Source organism: Gekko japonicus, unplaced genomic scaffold (assembly GCF_001447785.1).
Source record: "Gekko japonicus isolate JY-2015 unplaced genomic scaffold, Gekko_japonicus_V1.1 scaffold1258, whole genome shotgun sequence".
Classification (NCBI taxonomy): domain Eukaryota; kingdom Metazoa; phylum Chordata; class Lepidosauria; order Squamata; family Gekkonidae; genus Gekko; species Gekko japonicus.
The window spans coordinates 466,539-485,007 of NW_015176488.1; the positions used below are offsets into that span (position 1 = coordinate 466,539).

At 47.9% G+C, this 18,469-nt stretch overlaps 1 protein-coding gene across 1 annotated transcript in view; it reads right to left on the reverse strand.

The window, feature by feature from the left end:
* Positions 1-5,783: 5,783 nt before the first annotated feature.
* The window catches only part of PAK7 (p21 protein (Cdc42/Rac)-activated kinase 7), a 79,270-nt gene continuing 66,584 nt past the window's right edge, over positions 5,784-18,469 (reverse strand). Inside the window, exons 6-8 of the mRNA XM_015427242.1 lie at positions 10,720-10,845; positions 7,705-7,839; positions 5,784-5,939 (exon numbers count right to left, since the gene is read on the reverse strand). Of these exons, the coding sequence (XP_015282728.1) occupies positions 5,784-5,939; positions 7,705-7,839; positions 10,720-10,845 (417 nt within the window). The remainder of the gene's footprint in view (positions 5,940-7,704; positions 7,840-10,719; positions 10,846-18,469) is intronic.

An 18,469-nucleotide genomic window follows, 5' to 3' on the forward strand; every position in this document is an offset into this window, starting at 1 on the left:
TCTTTGGATTCAATGCTCAATAGATTTAATTAGATATATAAAGTGGAACACATTTTCCAAAAAGAGATAGAAATTGACTGGTGAAATTGAATACAAGTAGAAATTCACAAGTGGAGTTTTGGCACACAACTTTTGTGAATTCAAGAAAGTCCTTAATCGGTAAGGATGTGGTGGTGTTTTGCCAGCTGACTTGACGGGCCTGTTTTTGGAAAATTTGTTCTACTTTATATATCTAATTAAATGTATTGACCATTGATGTTAAATTTGGGCACATGCATTTTTTTATTGTTTTGATATATTGCTGTGCCATTGCCTTTCGTCTTGAGTCTCTTCGGATTGGCAGCATTTTTATGCATGCACAATTCTGGAAAACACACACACGGACACAAGACAAACCCGTTGGGCATACGTTCAAGATGTTTGGCACCTAGCTGAAAAGATCCGGTGATCTTCTCAGTGGATTCCATGTGTTAATCACTCTTTGGGTGAAGAAGTACTTCCTCTTATCCATTCTAACCCGACCGCTCAGCAATTTCATAGAGTGCCCACGAGTTCTTGTATTGTGAGTCTTCTATGGAATCTCTGCCACGTGGTTCCAGAATGGAAGAGATTCCCTGCCGCAGGAGGTGGCGACGGCTGCAAGCACAGACGGCTTCAAGAGGGAATTAGATAAGCATGTGGAGCAGAGGTCCATCAGTGACTATTAGCCACAAGGTATAGATAGGGACTCTGCGCCAAGTGATGCTCTGTCATCTTGGTGCTTGGAGGGGGGGCAACAGTGGGAGGGCTTCTAGTGTCCTGGCCTCACTGCTGGACCTCCTGATGGCACCTGGTATTTTGGGCCGCTGTTTGACACAGAGCGTTGGACTGGATGGGCCATTGGCCTGATACAACATTGGCTTCTCTTATGTTCTTATAAGAGGGAATCGGATAAGCATATGGAGCAGAGGTCCATTGGTGGCTATTAGCCACAAGGGGGAGATAGGAACTCTCGGGCTGGGGCAAGGGATGCTCTGGATTCTTGGTGCTGGGGGGGGGGGCCACAGTGGGAGGGCTCCTAGTGTCCTGGCCCCACTGGTGGGCCTCCTGATGGCCCCTGGTATTGTTGGCCACTGTGTGACACAGAGTGTTGGACTGGATGGACCACTGGCCTGACCCAACATGGGCTTCTCTTATGTTACGTTCTTATCTCTTTGTGGATGACGTTGCAATTCTCATAAATGACACATTCAAAAAATTGATCTTAACCTACTCACATTGTTTGTTTTGTCACACATCAGATACTCCACATGCTTTTATGGCCGAGCAGTTTGCAATTTCAAGTGAGCCCTGTTTTGAGTGGACTTGCTTCTGGCTCAATTGAATAGATGGAGCTGCCTCAAACTGAGTCAAACTGCTGGTTTGTGAAGACCAGTCAGACTCTGACTGGCAGCCGTTCTCCAGAGTCTCAGGAAGAGATCTTTCCCGTCACCTGCTGCCTGGTCCTTTTTACCTGGAGATGTTGCCGGGGATTGAACCCGGGACCTTCTGCATGCCAAGCGGAGGCTCTTCCACACTGAGCCACAGGCCCACTCTTTGTTCTGGCTGGCATACATCCACCATTGGATATAATGGTAGCAGGGAATGCCAATTGACTGGATGTATTACAGCAGAGAAAAGTTGCAGTGAAACTGTGGAATGGAACCTGCCTCGGGCCTGGAATGAAAGTCCCCAGAATTGGAACGATGGCCCCGAGGTCTGGATAGACTGCTCTGGGCTTAGCATGACAGTCCCTGGCAGGAGAATAAGTGTTCTGTGAAGAAGAGAAGGTTTTTACACCTCACTTTCCCCTACCTTAAGGAGCCTCAGAGGGGCTCACAATCACCTTCCCCTTCCCCTCCCCACAACAGGCACCTTGTGAGGCGGGTGGGGCTGAGAGAGCTCTGAGAGAACTGTGACTGACCCAAGGTCACCCAGCAGGCTGCATGTGGAAGAGGAGTGGGGAATCAAACCCGGTTCTCCAGATCACAGTCTGCCGCTTTTAACCACGACACCACCCTGGCTCAGCCACCACGCTGTGATTGGAATGACATCCCCCAGAGTGGAGTGACGGTTCCTGGGATCATAGAATCCCAGGATGTTAGAGTTGGAAGGGACCTTGCAGGTCATCTAGTCCAACCCCCTGCACTCTGCAGGAGCAGAGCCGAAAGAGAGCCCTACAACATACCCGAAAGATGGTCGTCCACCCTCCGCTTGAAAACGTCCAGCAAAGGAGCATCCACCACCTCCCGAGGCAGTCTGTTCCACTGCTCAACCACTCTGACAGGAAGTTTCTCCTGATATTTAGCCGGTAACGACTCCCTTGTCATTTCCACCCATTCAATCTAGTCTTGCAATCCAGAGCAAGAGAGAATAGATCCGCTCCATCTTCTACATGACAGCCCTTCAGATACTTGAAGACTGCAATTGTGTCCCCTCTAAGCCTTCTCTTTCCCAGGCTAAACAGACCCAACTCTTTCGGCCTTTCCTTGTAAGACTTGGAGTCCAACCCTCTCACCATCCTGGTAGCCCTCTTCTGGACACGCTCAAGCTTGTCAACATCCTTTGTATAATCAAATATACACTGCTCTGGGACTAGAACGACAACCCTCCGGAGCACCGATCCAAATCCCAGGGGCTGCCATTCCACTCTTGGGCTGCCGTTCCAACCCCAGAGCATTTTTTCCTCGCTGATATCAACCCCTCCCCCCCAAAAATGTAAGAAGCTGCTGTGCCCCATCAGTCAGGTCTACTCTGATTTGCTGCCTCTTTCCAGGTTATGGGTAGAGAGATTTCTTCCGGCACTTCCTGCTGCCCGAGGCCCTTTAACTGGAGATGCCGGGGACTGAACCAGGGACCTTCTGTCTGCAAAGACGGTGCTCAGCACCCAAGCCACAGACCCACCACTCACTGGGTAGATATTAGGGTTAGGGTGGACCCTGTTGTCAGCTATTCAGCTGCCATGGTTGGGATGGGGGGGGATGCTTGCTGCTGGACGAATTACGCTTGGCTTGGAATGTTATGTTTTGATTCTCCCTCTTCTTTATCGCCCTGTAGCCTGAGACTGTGACGTTGGTACCTTGTTGCTCTATTCTCTGGGAATGTATAGCCGGCTAGCTTAGGTGGGCTCTTGCTTTGATTCTGATTGGCCCAAGACCATCTCCTGACCCTTTGAATCAAGTATATCTTTTGGCTACATGCGCTTCCTTTCAATCCTGACACTAAATGTACGTGCAGATGACTTGCCTTTACAGACTCCAATAAACTTTACTCCTTTGGAAAGAAAGTTGTGCGGAACTGATTGCTGCAGGACTCTGACACCTGTACACAGCCTTGATGGAGGGACAGAATGTTAATAAATAAATGAAAAGACAGGAAATCCAAAACATTTCACAACAACGAGCAACTTCTGCATGCAACCTGCAGAGATATTTCCTTCACGTGCCGGTCTAAATTCTGACGTTTGTTCTTGCACTTATTTGTAACGGAGTCTTGAAACAGCAGCACTGGGACGTCTGGTTTTTCTTCCTCTTTTATTACATTAAATAATGACCAACTTATTGGCCGGGGGAGGGGGGGGGCAAAAAATCCAACAAAATGCAAAATGATCTAACGTGATATGTCCAATTCAGAGTCAGATATAATTTTCAAGTGGGATCAATAATTACCAAAAAAAAAAGCTGGAAAAGACATGGCTTTCATATTATGCATAATTTTTTTTTTTGGAAAAAAATATATTAAATCAAGTATTTCATTGCTGAAATAATTATGGAGCACTTATAAGGGCAAATCTCTATAAGCCTATGGTTAACATGCAAATCTATCCGACGAGCAACACAAAATCGGTTGTAGTAGTCACTGCTGAATTAACATTCCAAAAGGATTTAGACATCCCCCCCCTCCCCGTATGGCAAACACATCAACATACTCTTACAACACTTTTTTATTCCGAATTGGAAAATGCCCACTCAGCAGCCGGGCTTCTTGAGCCAGGGTTTGATCCCCAAAGCACGAATTTCGTAACGAAGACGAAGGTTGCACCGGTGGGAATCACCACAGCTGAACGTGAAGAAACGTCCTTATTGCTAGTAGTGAATACAGATCTGTAACTTTTTTTGGGTGTGAGTATGCATGTCGCGCTGAAAACAGTGACAAGCAACCGAATCTCAAAAGCTGTGAGGGTGCATGGTGCGCGTGGGTACTTGCATGCGCAACTCAGCTGGATGCTTCTGTCTACTTCTTGCACAAACATCGTATATCTTCTGCCGCAACTGCAGAACTTTAAAAGGTCTGTACAACTTGCGTGTCCCCCCACCAAACCGAAAGCACCCCATTAGTCACGTGCCATGGTGCCCCCCCCCAATGTTTCCGCAGTCCATGATAGGCAGTGAGAACGGGATTGTGGAATCCCGGCAAGGGAGGAGGAATTTCACTTCCTGGGACAATGTGCAGGGCCGGTCCTAAAGGTCATGGCACGTAAGCAGAAACACCCAAGTGCTGCCACCGCTGGTAATATTGAGGGCAAACCTATACCATCAGAGGTGGGTGCCAGGGTTGTCTTCAGGTCCTCAAGGGCCCCGGGTAAGATGCCCTCTTCCACCCCCACCCCCACCCCCCGCCAAGGTCATTGCTCCATCACAAACATGGATGTGCCTGTGGCCTCCTGGAGAAACATGTGGCACTCCCGTCAGCCACATGTGTACCTGCAAGGCTAAAAAGCGCACAGAAGAATTGCACCCTGTTCCCTACAGCAAGAAATGGGAGAAGCCCCCCAAAGCCACACCCTTCCCCACCAACTCAACTCTTGCCGCCCACCCTGGTGGAGGTGGCCACCAAGTGAAAATCTTACCAGATGGCAATCAAACCCTCATTTCTGGTCCTCCCGTGGTAGCTGATTTCTGTGGCACTTCCTGTGCGCGCTAACTACTACACAACACTTGCAATTAGGACGCGATAAAACATATTGATATGAAACAGCCCTTCACATTTTGCAAGGTCCTTAGTTCTTCCAAACAATGCTAAAATCCTTAAATATTATTTCAGGGAGGGTGAAAACGTACTTTGCAATTTAAACGTTTGCAAAATGAAGATGTAATGCTCGACTAGGGGAGGCGGGGGGGGGGAAGACCTCGTCAACATTCTGAGCCGCTGAAAGGTTTCTTGAGTCCCCTCTCTCTCTTCGAAAGACATACAAAAGTAGGAAAACGTCTCGCTCAAATGCTCGCCAAGTTCACACCCACAACCTCTACCAGCACTACCGTTATGACATCAAAGTACTGTAAATTATCAAAAGCAATGTACAGAAAATTACAAATTCATTTCAAAATACGTCACACTGCTACAACTGAGATAAAAAGGTGCTTCTTTTTTTTGTCAGAAAAGTGTTCTTCTGAAGTAGAAATGCCATTTCACAGATTCGAAATAAAACTCAAGTGTTCCATCGGTTGGGCAACAAGCCTGCCCCCCCATTCCCAAGTAGAGTCACGTCCTTCTACTTCGCAGGTCAGTCGGGCTAAAACACCGTCTGACTGTGGAGGACACCTCCCGTGTCGGAGTATCAGCTGCCGACACATCCAGTTTGTAAGCGAAGAAATTCCTTCATCATCCTAAAGTGGCCTCTTTCAAAGTGTTGAGCTCAAGTCTACCGCGATCGATTATCTCTGCTGTTTCTGCTCACGAGTGCTTTCTGCTCAGCATCCAGTTTCCTGTGGGTTTCTGTGCCACACAGAGAAAGAGAGAGAGAGAGACAGAGTGAGCGGCTGACCTCAGCGGTGCCGGTATTGCCTCATGAGTGGCACGATGCACGATGGAGGGCCGGCCAGCTTCAGGAAGGGATGCCTCAACAGTTCTTGTGCCGTTCCTCTCTGGGAAGGTTCTCTCACCAGCATCAAATCGAGAAAGCCACGGAGGACTGAGGAAACCTGTAAAAAGTCAACAATGAACATCACTGACAACCGACCCTCAAATTAGGGATGTGCAAAAAAACCCACCACAGTATTTTTGGGTTCAAGACTATTGAACCCAAAAAATATTGGTATTTCCCAATATTCCCAAAACGCAATACCAGTATGGTATTCAGAATTGGGAAATATTTGGGAAACCCATAGGGTGTAATGGAGAATTGGTTTGGGGCTCTGGGGGGCTGTTTTTGAAGTAGAGGAACCAAATTTGCAGCATAGCTGCTGGTGCCTCTCCTCAACCCCCCCCCCAAGTTTTAAAAAGATTGGACCAGGGGGTCCAATTCTATGGGCCCCAAAGAAGGCGCCCCCATTCTCCATTACTTTCAATGCAGGAAAAAAAATTCACTCGCTAAGTTGGCAGTGGCATTGTGGCTTGGAGAAGGCATTTAAAGAGACCCTCTTTAAATACCTTCTCCAAGATGTGTTGTTGCTGCCACAGCAGCAGAACAACTCAGTGAGTGAAAGGCATTTAAAGAGACTGAGGTCTCTTTAAATGCCTTCTCATAGCTACACCAGAATAAAAACCGAATAATATCGGCTTTTATTCGGGCTCAGATATATCAGTAGCCAAGAAGAAATTCTAATTTATTTTCAGCTTAAAACCCCCTGAAAAATACCAGTAAGGTATTTTTTTTTTGGGGGGGGGGTTGTTTTGTTCAGCTTAATGGAATGCACACCCCACCTGAAATCAGGGAACCGTTTAGAGAAGGAGAACCATTTAGAGAAGGCAGAAGATTTGACCGTACCAAAAAGGTTGAGAAGACATAAACATGCAGGCCAAATAATACTGTTAGTCAAATTAGAAATTAACAGACATTAACAAATATACAAAAATGCATGTATTTATTTCACAATAGTTTAAAAACAGCTATTGGCCCTTACAATAGCCTCAGTTATCACTGATGATCTACATACAATGACATCCAACAGTGACAAATATTGACCCTGATCAGATGCATTTCGGCCCAACTGGCCTTCGTCAGTGGTCAAACGAATAACACTACAACATGGCTCCTGACATAATAATATAACATTCTTTCCAACGCGTCTTCCCAACCGCCTTACATTTACTGACAGCTACACTTGCACTCGTAGGCAAGCATCGCCAGGGTCTTTGGTGGCTGCACAAGTGAGAGGAAACCATTTTCACATTCTTGAAGCAGTTTGTTGAGACCCGAGGGCTGGGCGTGAGGGACCTGAAGCCTCCAGCCTGAATTTCACCCTGAATTGTATCTAGGAGTCAGTTCATCCATTGTATCTATATCAGTTCTGTTGTTCAGATGTATGGATTTTATGCATATATCTACACTCACTCAGAGTCTCAGAGTGGCTTACAAACTCCTTTCCCTTCCCCTCCCCACAACAGACACCCTGTGAGGTGGGTGGGGCTGAGAGAGCTCTTTTGAGGACTGCCCTTGAGAGAACAGCTCTGACAGAACTATGGCTTGCCCAAGGTCATCCAGCAGCTGCAAGTGGAGGAGTGGGGAATCAAGCCTGGTTCTCCCAGATTAGAGTCCGTGCACTTAACCACTACACCAAACTGGCTCCCTATGGTATATCAACCCTGTGCCACCGGGAAAGACAGGGGCGTGGAAACTGGGGTAGAGCCTCTTGTCATCCTAACTTGTGATCAAAACAGACAGATCCAATATTTGGGATCTATTTGCTCAGGAGTACACAGGAGATGATGAGTGAGCACATGCCCCGAAAAGGTGGACAGTCTCACCTTATGCAGATCCTTCACTCTTGGTGGCAAATTGTCTCGGATCCTGCGCATGGCCTGGAGAGGCGGCTCGTTGAAATATGGCGGCTCCCCATCAATCATTTCTATTACCATGATTCCAAGGGACCAGATATCCACCTGGAAAAGACATCCATTGAACAGGGAAGTGAAATAGGTGGGACACCATTCGCCTTTTACAGATACTTAAGCATAAGGAGCCTTTGTCCTTTTGGAAGTCTAAAAGGCAGAGCCGGTGGCTTCGTTCAGAAGTCAAACATTCCCATGGTTGAATTAACCTAGCTATGGTTAGCATGGCTGTCTGAATGCCGGCCCATCCACTCTGGGCCCATCAAGCTAGGATCTGAAGCTGGTTGGTTGACCACAGGTAGCCTTTTTTTAAAAAACATTTTTTTATTAGGATATATCAATAGATCAAACTGTACATCGCCTTACAAACCGTCATATATCCCTTTCTCCTAATAACCCCCCCTTTCTGACTTCCCGCAGTGCTCCAACCTCCAGCCCAAATCTTATACTTTTCCTCTCTTTCCCCTTTTCGTTAATAAACTTCTACAGGTAACATATCTTTTAACAATTGTTCTTATATGTTTAAACTTATTCTAAGTAACCTTCTATCTTCAATAGTTGTCAAAGCAAAATAGGTTGTTCTTTACATCCGAATATTTCTCGAAATAGTCTTTAAAGTCCTTCCAATCTGCAAAAAATTCTTCTGCTTCCCGATTCTTAAGCTTTCTTGTCATTTTATCCATTTCAACCATAAAGAGTAACTTCTTTAGCCACTCCCAAATTTCGGGAGTTCTTTCTTGTTTCCAGCTAGGGTTGCCAAGTCCATCTTCCACCCCCAGTGGGGGACTTTGGGGGCGTTCCTGGAGGGGGCGGGGCATCCCCGACGTGATGACGTCATGTTGGGGATGTCTGCCGCCCCCCCAACCGCCCGTGCGCCAGATCTCCAGAAACAGCAGTTTCCTGCACTTAAAGGAGCCAGCGTTTCCCTTTTAAATGCAGGAGCCAGCGTTTCCCCTTTAAGAGCAGCCGCATTTCCCTTTTAAGAGTGCAAAGCTGTCATTTCCCTGCAAGCTTGTGGCGATCCGGCTTGGGAGAAAACACGGGTTCCACACACTTAAAGGGAGAGAGATGGGTGGCTGTGGGTGTTGGGGGTGGGGCTTACACCGCCGGCCATCTGGCCGGCAGTGGGTAGAACCCCTCCCAAAATGGGGGACCCCTGACAAACCGGGGGGGGTTGGCAACCCTATTTCCAGCATTGAGCATAAGTCATTCTAGCAGTTGTAATCATATACCACATCAAAGTCCGTTTTGCAATATTAACTTCTTCCATTTTAAGTCCCAGAAGTAGCATTTCAGATACCACAGGTAGCCTTGACTATGGTTTCAAGAGACCCAGGAATTCAGACACACTGGCTTAACCAGCACTTGCTGAGGGAAATCAGAATTGGAGTGACCAGTAAGATTAATCTTGGTTTCACAAACTAGCTATTGTTAAAATAGGCCATGGTTTTCGCATGATATCTGAACTGGACAACCAGCATGATAGCTGAACTGGACAAAAGAAGCGCCCGCTCCACGACAATCACCAGCTGCTTCACAACAGACTATGCCTTCAGAAGGACAGGCCTTTTCCAGACAGTGACTCAGCGCACCTGCCTAAGATCTTGGGAGGCTCTACTCAAAACGCCTTCCATTAGAGAAAGGCGGGAGGAGGAGGGGCCTTTTCACTGGCGGCCCCGAGACTTTGCCGTAACCTTTCCTAATGCTGGACTTCTGGAATGCCTCTAGCCCAGTGTCCCGGTAGAAAAGGAATGACTCTCAACCACTAAGTTCTATCGTCATGCAGAGATCCCCCACGGGTGCTTTTTAAACTATGACTGCCGTTAGAATTTTCTTTTTTATCGCTTAGTGAATCACCCTGAATGGCAGAAGAGGTGGGAGCTATTTAATTAAAACTTTACAACTCTGCCTCTTCCCGAATGGGTCGGAAGTCTTTTGCAACGAGGAAACGTTGTGGTATCCACAAAACCAAATCCATTCCTTCAGACCACAGTTCAAAAAAAAAAAAAAAAGAACTTGGACATCACTGAAAGCCCTTGAGAACGAAACGCGTTTGCACCCCTTCCTAAAAATCTGCACAGATGTGGCCACTTACCTCCTTATTCTTGTGTTATTTAAATATACCATATGAATAAATAATAACATGATTTGACGTGTATAGAGTAAGAAAACATTCATGTTTTTCACTCTGTTCTATGTTTAGTGCATTAAATATGCTGGGATATTTTGAAGCTAGACGGGTATTCATGGGGACCAGTCACATCAGCTGTTCTGAGGGACCAGAATTGGCAGAAAAGCAGGGTATGCACTGAAAAATGAAATTAATTCTTAGAAATCAGCAGTGGCTGAACACAGCCTAACTCAAACAGGACACAGTATCTTATTCCAAGACACTAAAAGGCTGGACAACACATCCAGTTACCATGTCAGATTACACAGGGAGACCATTGAAAATTCATAAACATAAGCACAATTTCAACAGGAAAGAAGAGAGTTTAAAAATAAATAGGGCACGGTTTCCTGTCCTGAAAAACACAAAAGGCTCTATATCTGACAACAGCACTACAGATAAGATTAGAATTACACCAGCCAATCCATATGCAAAAGAACCACCTCAGGAAAGCTCCTCTATTAGCATGTTTCACAGCCTGGGGAACTCCTACAAGAGAATGACTCGGCCCTACCCCACCTTCCGGAGTAGATATAAATTACCTGCCTGCCATTTTCCTTCTCACCTTGACACAGAGAGTCCTCCATCTTTTTGTGTTATACCTCTGAGGATGCCAGTCACAGATGCTGGCGAAACGTCAGGGCCTACAATGCCAAGACCACGGCCGTACAGCCCGGAAAAATCTACAACAACTAATTCTTAGAAATATTGAATTGATACACATGGCTGTTTCGTGGCAAGTTCCCCATATTCATGCTTACTTCTGTTCCGTAAGGCAGCCTGGAAATCACTTCTGGGGCCATCCAGTATGGGGTCCCGACGAGCGATTTCCTCTTGGGAACGTCTTTCGAAACTTGGGCACAGAACCCAAAGTCGGAGAGTTTTATCTGGAAAACAAATGCTGCATTAGAAAAAACAGCCAGCCTGGAGTACCTTTCACACCTACGCAGTTAGCAGAGTTCTACAATTCCACTCGTCATGATACCGATAACTCTCTATCCGAAATCACGCCAGGCTGTTCATTGTGATGTTTTGGGGAAGTGTTTACCCTGTCCCTCAGGGAGGTCCGAGTGACATATATGGTGTCCTCACAACCACCCTGTGAGGTAGGCCAGGCTGAGATGCCACCTAGGAAGGATCGCGGCCGAAGGAACCCAGGAACCGACACCTCCCCAGTATGAGGACAACACAAGCCATGACTCCGTGCTGCAGAACTGAACCTTTCCAAAGTCGGTCGCAGAGAAGAAAAATGTTTATGCTCCCCCGGATGACGGACTAGCCAGGAAAAGTGGGTTTCGGTCCCAGTCTGTCTTTATTTTCATCCACCCCAACCCCCTTTCAGGCCAGGCGAAGGCCAGTCTCCCTCCCGGGCTGATAACCTCCACCCAGGAAAGTCATTCGCACTCGAGCCGTACATCAATCAACGGGACAGAGGGTGCCGTGTCCTGCCTGGATGGGGCCCTCATGTTGTCACTTCTATCCTTAATTGAAGCAGATTGAATAATGGCTCAATTCAGACATTAAAAACCTAATTTAACTAAACTAACTACTGATAGTCTGTCTAAATGCAGGTCATTTCGCTCACTGTGATTAGCTAGGGTTCCTCAAGGCGGGATCTCAAACCATGGCTTGGTTTATTAACAGAGGAAGTTTGAAGATGGTTTATGAACCAGTCTTCAGTATGTCGTAGGGTATGAGCTTTCGCGAGTCACCGCTCACTTCTTCAGATAGCACCAGCCGTGACTCAGGAAAGCTCCTCCCCTGCCACAGATTGTGTTCGTCTTTCAGATGCCCCTGGACTCTTGCTCTTTTCTCCTGCTACAGAAAGACTGACACAGCCGCCCATCTTGATCTATCTGAGGAAGTGAGCAGGGACTCACGCAAGCTCATATATCCTGACACAAATTTGGTTACTCGCTCAGGTGCTCCTGGACTCTTGCTCTTTTCTCCTGCTACAGACAGACTAAAATGGCTGCCCACCTTGGTCTATCTGAAGAAGTGAGCCGTGACTCAGGAAAGCTCCTCCCCTGCCACACATTGTGTTAGTCTTTCAGGTGCTACTGGACTCTTGCTCTTTTCTCCTGCTACAGACAGACTAACATGGCCGCCCATCATGACCAATCTGTAGTATGGTTTCACATGTTGCATGAATGAAGACATCCTGGATTAATCCGGGTTTAAATAGTGAATTGTTCCCTGGAAACTCTCTCCCTACTAACAAAGTAATAATGATACCAATAGTTGTTGAGGCAAATCAATACTTGAGTGATCATCTCAGTGACCATCAAAAGCTAACCACTGACAAAGTAAACATAGTTTTACGTCAGCTCCATTCAGACGCGCAAAACCATGGCTTAATTTCTTTTTAAAAACCCACTTTTAGTGTGATTATCTGAATGCAAACCATGACACTAAGAATGCTTAGGGTCCATCAGACTGGGATCTATGACCATCTTATGGTTTCAAGTGATGTCTGAATGCTTAATCCTGGTTTAATCCTGGCTTGTTGCCTGGTGATGGCCCCCTAGACGAAAGAGGAGGCCATGAAACCAGCATTTGCAGAGTCAACGCAGGATCTGAACGATGTCTGCCAGCTGACCCCACCCTGCTTTTGCAAAACTAGCAACTGCTGCAATAGACTAAGATTCTGCGCAATGTCTGAACACAGCCCTCGTTTCCCTGTGGTCTCCCCCCCCCCGCCCCCCACGTTTCATTCAAGAAAATATTACTGGGAGAGATACAAAGACAATATGATAGCCAAGGTATATGCAAGAATTACAAAAGCAGTTATTAACAAATCATGTGCCAAACTGGATACAGATAAATTACAGATAACATCTTGGTGTTACGTCTCTTCTTCTCGTGGCGATACCTCAATGCCATAATAGTCTACAAAAAAGGAAGCCCATGAAGAAGCGGCTTGAACGAAATGAAGTATTAATCCGGAATCTTCGTCCGTGTTTATATTGCTCTGTACCGTGTTTATATTGTCTTGTGTCCCTTTTTATTTTTGTACACATTTATATCTTTTTGAAACACTGTCACTTTAATATACTATTTTTTCAGCGTCTTTTTTCTCAGCTTGCCTTCTATTTCGCTCCTAGTTGGGAAGTCTCTCTCTCTATAGACTGAAGGGAACTTCCATGTTCAGAGGCAGAAAACACCCACCCAGGCTGGGGGGGGGGCGCTGGAAAACCCCATGCAGTCGCTATCCCTGTTGAAGATCTGCAATGAACTAAACTTGTACTTGCTTAATACAACAGACAAATATTCAGATGCTAAGTAACGGAATGACAAAGTGAGGAGCCCCTCTCCTACTCTAACTGGTTGCGACACACCCTGAGCTCACTACTGGGGGATGGCGGGATCGATGGGCAAATAAATAAATAAAACTGATATTACAACAAAAATGATCAATGTTCACCGGTACAGTTCTGGCTGTGTTCACGCTCAAAGATGGGCAGTGTGATCCTGGGCAGAGTTGTACAGCTCGAGGTCCACTGAAGCAAATGTGCTCAGAAGGGAGTAACTCTGCTTAGGACCACTCTGTGAAACGCCGTCGGCTGTGAGATCCTTGGCAGATAGGGATGAATTTTGTTGTTGTTCAGTCGCACAGTCAAGTCCGACTCTTCGCGACCCCATGGACCAGCTCCTGCCAGGCCTTCCTGTCTTCCGCCGTCCTCTGAAGTCGGCTCAATTTCATGTTCGTTGCATCTATGAGACTGTCTAACCCTCTCATCCTTTGCCATCCCCGTCTTCTTTGACCTTCAATCTTTCCCAGCATCAGGGTCTTCTCCAGTGAGTGCTCCCTTCTCATTGGGTGGCCAAAGTATTTGAGCTCCAGTTTCATTATCTGACCTTCCAGGGAACAGTCAGGGTTGATTTCTTTGAGGATGGACTGATTTGATCTTCTTGCAGTCCAAGGGACTCTCCAGAGTCTTCTCCAGCACCATAGTTCAAAAGAATCTATTCTTCGGCGCTCGGCCTTCCTTACAGTCCAACTCTCGCAGCCATACATGACTACTGGGAATACCATTGCTTTGACCATGCGGACTTTTGTTGGCAGGGTGATGTCTCTACTTTTTATCATGCTGTTGAGGTTCGCCAGAAGACCGGAAGGCCTGGCGTGATCTGGTCCATGGGGTCGCAAAGAGTCAGACTCGACTGTGCGACTGAACAACAACAACTTAACCACGACACCAAACTGGTGACTTAGAAGCATCGACCTCATTGGGAGAAAATATTAAATAAATTGCCCTTCAGACAAACACAGTCCTCTCACTTTTGAGTTTCAAAAGAATCTATTCTTCGGCGCTCAGCCTTCCTTATAGTCCAACTCTCGCAGCCATACATGACTACTGGGACTACCATAGCTTTGACCATGCAGACTTTTGTTGGCATACAAAATCTAAATCCACATGTTCCAAGGGTAACAGATGTTGAGGAGAAGGGTCAGAAACAGAGGCACAGTAGGAATGCTAGACCCCCTCCCCGGTGGAGGCGAGGGTCCCTTGCTGCCAGGCTTCCAGCTTCCTGCCACCGAAATCAGCTAGCCGGTGTGTGTGTGTGTGTGTGTGTGTGGGGACCATACAGCAAAAAGGGGGAACAACACCCAGCATTTTAGCGACATGCCTACGTGGACTTCAAATGTGACCCAGAAGTGACGTAGGGACATCAGGGATGCCAGGGAGACACTCTGGTCTTTTAGGGCAAAAACTCTATGGTACAATTAGCTTCTACCATAGAGTTTTTGCTCAAGCATCAAAGTGTCGCCCCAATGTCCACGACGCGCCTACGTCACTTCTGGGTCACGTTAGAAGTCAGGTGGGCACTTCGCTGAAACATCGGATGGAACTCCCAGCTCCTGGAAGGAGCACTCCCCCACCCACCCCACCGGCTGTCAGGAGGGGCCGACCAGGAGTGGGGAGTCCCAGGGCCCTGGGATGGGGAAGAGCCGTGGAACCGAGTTCGAAAATGGTAACTGAAGTGGCCTATTCCACAGCGTATCTGCTTTTTGGTTCAGGCGTCCTCACAGACAGTGAAAAAAATGTGCAAGAGAACCTTTGTGGTTTTCCTTCTTGGCTCTTAGGGGCTCTGACTACAACGGCTACCATGTGGCTCGATGGCTGGCGAACAACTGTGCGCTTCAGGCATGTTAAGGAAACATTCTCTTTATCTGCAGCAAGATCAGTTCTGCAGAAGGCGGCTGCACATCACGATAGCTCCGGGGCTGACGGAGGAGCGCCGACTCCGAGTGTCAGGGACGGACGCTGCAGCCTCTCTCCGACAGACAGCCCATTTGTCATGTCAGGCCGCAGTTTGGGGATGGGGAAGGAGAAGCTGCGGAAGAGTTCGGGAGGACGCCTCGTAAATTACCCCCTCGCGGAGACCAGGGAGCTTATTATCGGCCCTGTCAATCTTGCTCTGGCACCGGCACCCACCTTACTTTTAATCAAGTGCTTCTTCTCAACCACTTCTCCGGGCTCTCGGCTCCAGAATTGGGGAAAGAGAGAGCAGGAAGAATGGCTGCTATTTATAAAACAAAGCCAGCCCTCAGCCAAAGCTTATTTTGGGGTGTCAAAGAATAGATGGCGTGATGCGTAGTCTGGGTGCCAGATCCACTTGGGCGGAGTACAAAAGCCCTCTGTGCATCTCATTTGACTCCCATAAAAGAGATGCGTGTCTTGCAAGAGGAAAATAAGATGATTATTATGCAACCGCTCCGCAACAAAGGTGTGCATTTCGCATAATGAGCACAAGAGCAGGAGGCGTAATGAGGCTTTGTGCGTGCATCTGCAAAGCAGAGATCAGATCACGGCTTTTTAGCGGCACGCCTACGAGGGCTACAAAGGCAAAAGAACATTCATTGGGCTGGGGATCCTGTTTTCTTTCCGATGCAGGCCTCTCACTTCTGCTGCGGTCCTCGTGTCTCAAAGATGTGCCTCTCAATATGGGACAGGGTTGTCAGCCAGAGCTGGGAGGAATTTGGGTGCAGGTGCAGGTGTGCAACGTCACTCCCAGCGAAAAACCAGACGTGACATCTGTGATGGACAGGATGGGTTCCACCTCTCGCCTAAGAGTGACCAATGAGGGTGGACAGAATGTCAGCGAGACAGTTGGAAAATGGCAGTGAAGTTACAGGTTGGTAGCTCAGGAGGTGACAGGGCAGGGGAGGACCCTTAAACAGGGAAAGAGGAGTGATCCCTATCAAGTGGTTAAAGAACTGGAACTTGTGTGAATGTTCCTGCCTTCACCAACTTATGTACCTTTGAGACAAAGGAGGGCGGAGTTTGGGGAGGGGAGGGGCTTCAGTGGGGTATATAATGCCATTCAGAGTCCACTTTCCAAAGCGGCCAGTTTCTCCAGGTGAGCTGATGTTTGCCCCCTGGAGATCAGCTGTAATCCCAGGAGGTCTCCAGCCACCACCTGGAGCCTGGCAACCCTACTGTGGATATAGTCCTGTCCCCACAGACTTTAGCAGTTTTGTCCCCAAAAAGCTTCTGCCTGTTCATCTACGGAGTGACTGCCGAGGGATCTCGCCCAGCAGTTCCAGACACCTGTTGCTCGCACAAAACAGCTAGGTTTTTGCATTACACTACCGACTGTATATCGTTATGTGAAGTTTCCCTCACCCCTGCTGCCTTTTCCCCTTCCCAGGCTTAAAACTGAAAACTCCCTGACAGTCTGACTTGACCGTTTCGCCATAAGAGTGAAATAAAGCAGTTTACGTGTTGTGAACGCATATCAGCCTCTCGTGTGCAGTGTTCAGACATATACCGACAAAGGGTTTGTCAGCCCCTGAGCATCCTAGACTGGGTCAGAATATTTCTATACACGTTTTAACAACTGTGGGTGGAGGCAGAGAGAAAAAGGAGATGAAAAAGGAACTGCTTGGCAAAAAAAAAAAAGGAAGGGGGAAGTATCGTAACGTATGTCCGGATAATGCTCCAGGATTTGTCCCAAACGCTATGGTTCTTTCCCTCCACCATCCTTGGAAGCACCAGCAGGGAACGGGGTCAGGGATGGGGGGTCACCTGCTATAGCAGAAGACCTGACACCCTCCCACCCCGGTATGAAATGGCTTTCTCAGTGATTCTGTGCACATTAACCCCTGGGATTTACTCCGAGGTAAGAATACACAGAATGGCAGCCCAAGACTGGAATCCTGCACATAGTCAGGCTGCTGAAATTACGTTCCAGACATCGGATTTAGGCCAGCTGTCTACACTGCTGGATTGCAGCCTCAATTCTGAAGGAGACTGATGTCGTGTTGAGAGCACCTAGACTTCTTGTCCAACCTGGGTCTTCCTAGACCTACAGACGGACTAACAGGCCAGAGCTCTAGAGGCCTCCACTGGAGCTGTGACTCAGCTAGGACTCCAGCAGCCTCCAAAACGCTTCCATGATGAACCACATCATACCTGGCATAGGATGATGGCCACCACGAGTTCAACTGTGCTATCGATTCCCTTGTTTTACAGCCTAATCCTGTAGAAAACCTTACGTCTCAACAGGACGGAGTAGCTTGGCTGGGTAAGCAGAGCACGGCCGGCTGGCTGACGCTTCCCAGGGAGGAAGCATTGGGCTGGACGCCACGGCTCTCTTCTGCTAAGACCCTCTTCCTTGGACCCTCTTCCACGAAGCCTTCCTTCAACAGGGAAAGACTTCGTCCAACAGAGAATTACTTTACCTGACATGCAAAGGCTTCCTGTGGAGGAGAAAGTCCTTCCTTGTTGAAAGAAGTCTTCTTCTGTTGGAGGAAGACTTGGGGAAGGGAGTCACAGGATCCAACTCCCCCCCATGTGCTCCTCTGTCATCAGTTCTGTGGCGGTCAGTCCAGCGTCAGGCCCCTCCTTGCAGGGCTTCTGCGTCTTCTTCTGTTGGAGGAAGACTTGGGGGAAGGGAGTCAAAGGATCCAAATCCCCCCCCCATGTGCTCCTCTATCATCAGTCCTGTGGTGGTCAGTCCAGCGTCAGGCCCCTCCTTGCAGGGCTTCTGCATTGGGCAGGCCCACTCAGCTAAGAACATCAGAGGGGCCCTGCTGGGTCAGACCAGTGGGGGTCCATCTAGTCCAGCCTCCCGTCTCACACAGGGGCCAACCAGTTCCTCTGGAGGGCCAACAACAGGGCAGAGAGGCTGAGGCCTTCCCCTGAGAAGGACACCAGAAGAGCCCTGCTGGGTCAGATCAGTGAAGGTCCATCTAGCCCAGCATCCTGTCTCACACAGTGGCCAGCCAGTTCCTCTGGAGGGCCAACAACAGGGCAGAGAGGCCGAGGCCTTCCCCTGAATAAGAACCTCAGAAGAGCCCTGCGGGGTCAGGCCAGGGAGGGTCCTCACTGATGCTCCCATTATGTTCATTCCCCATTTTGTATTCATGCATCTGAGCACTTACTCCACTTAATTTCACCTATAGCGTTTTGAATTTTAATCCTCAGCTCCAAATGACACATCTATATAATAAGCGAATCCCAGGGTGTTTAGCGGGGGCCAAGGCAAATTTGAGCTTGAGAG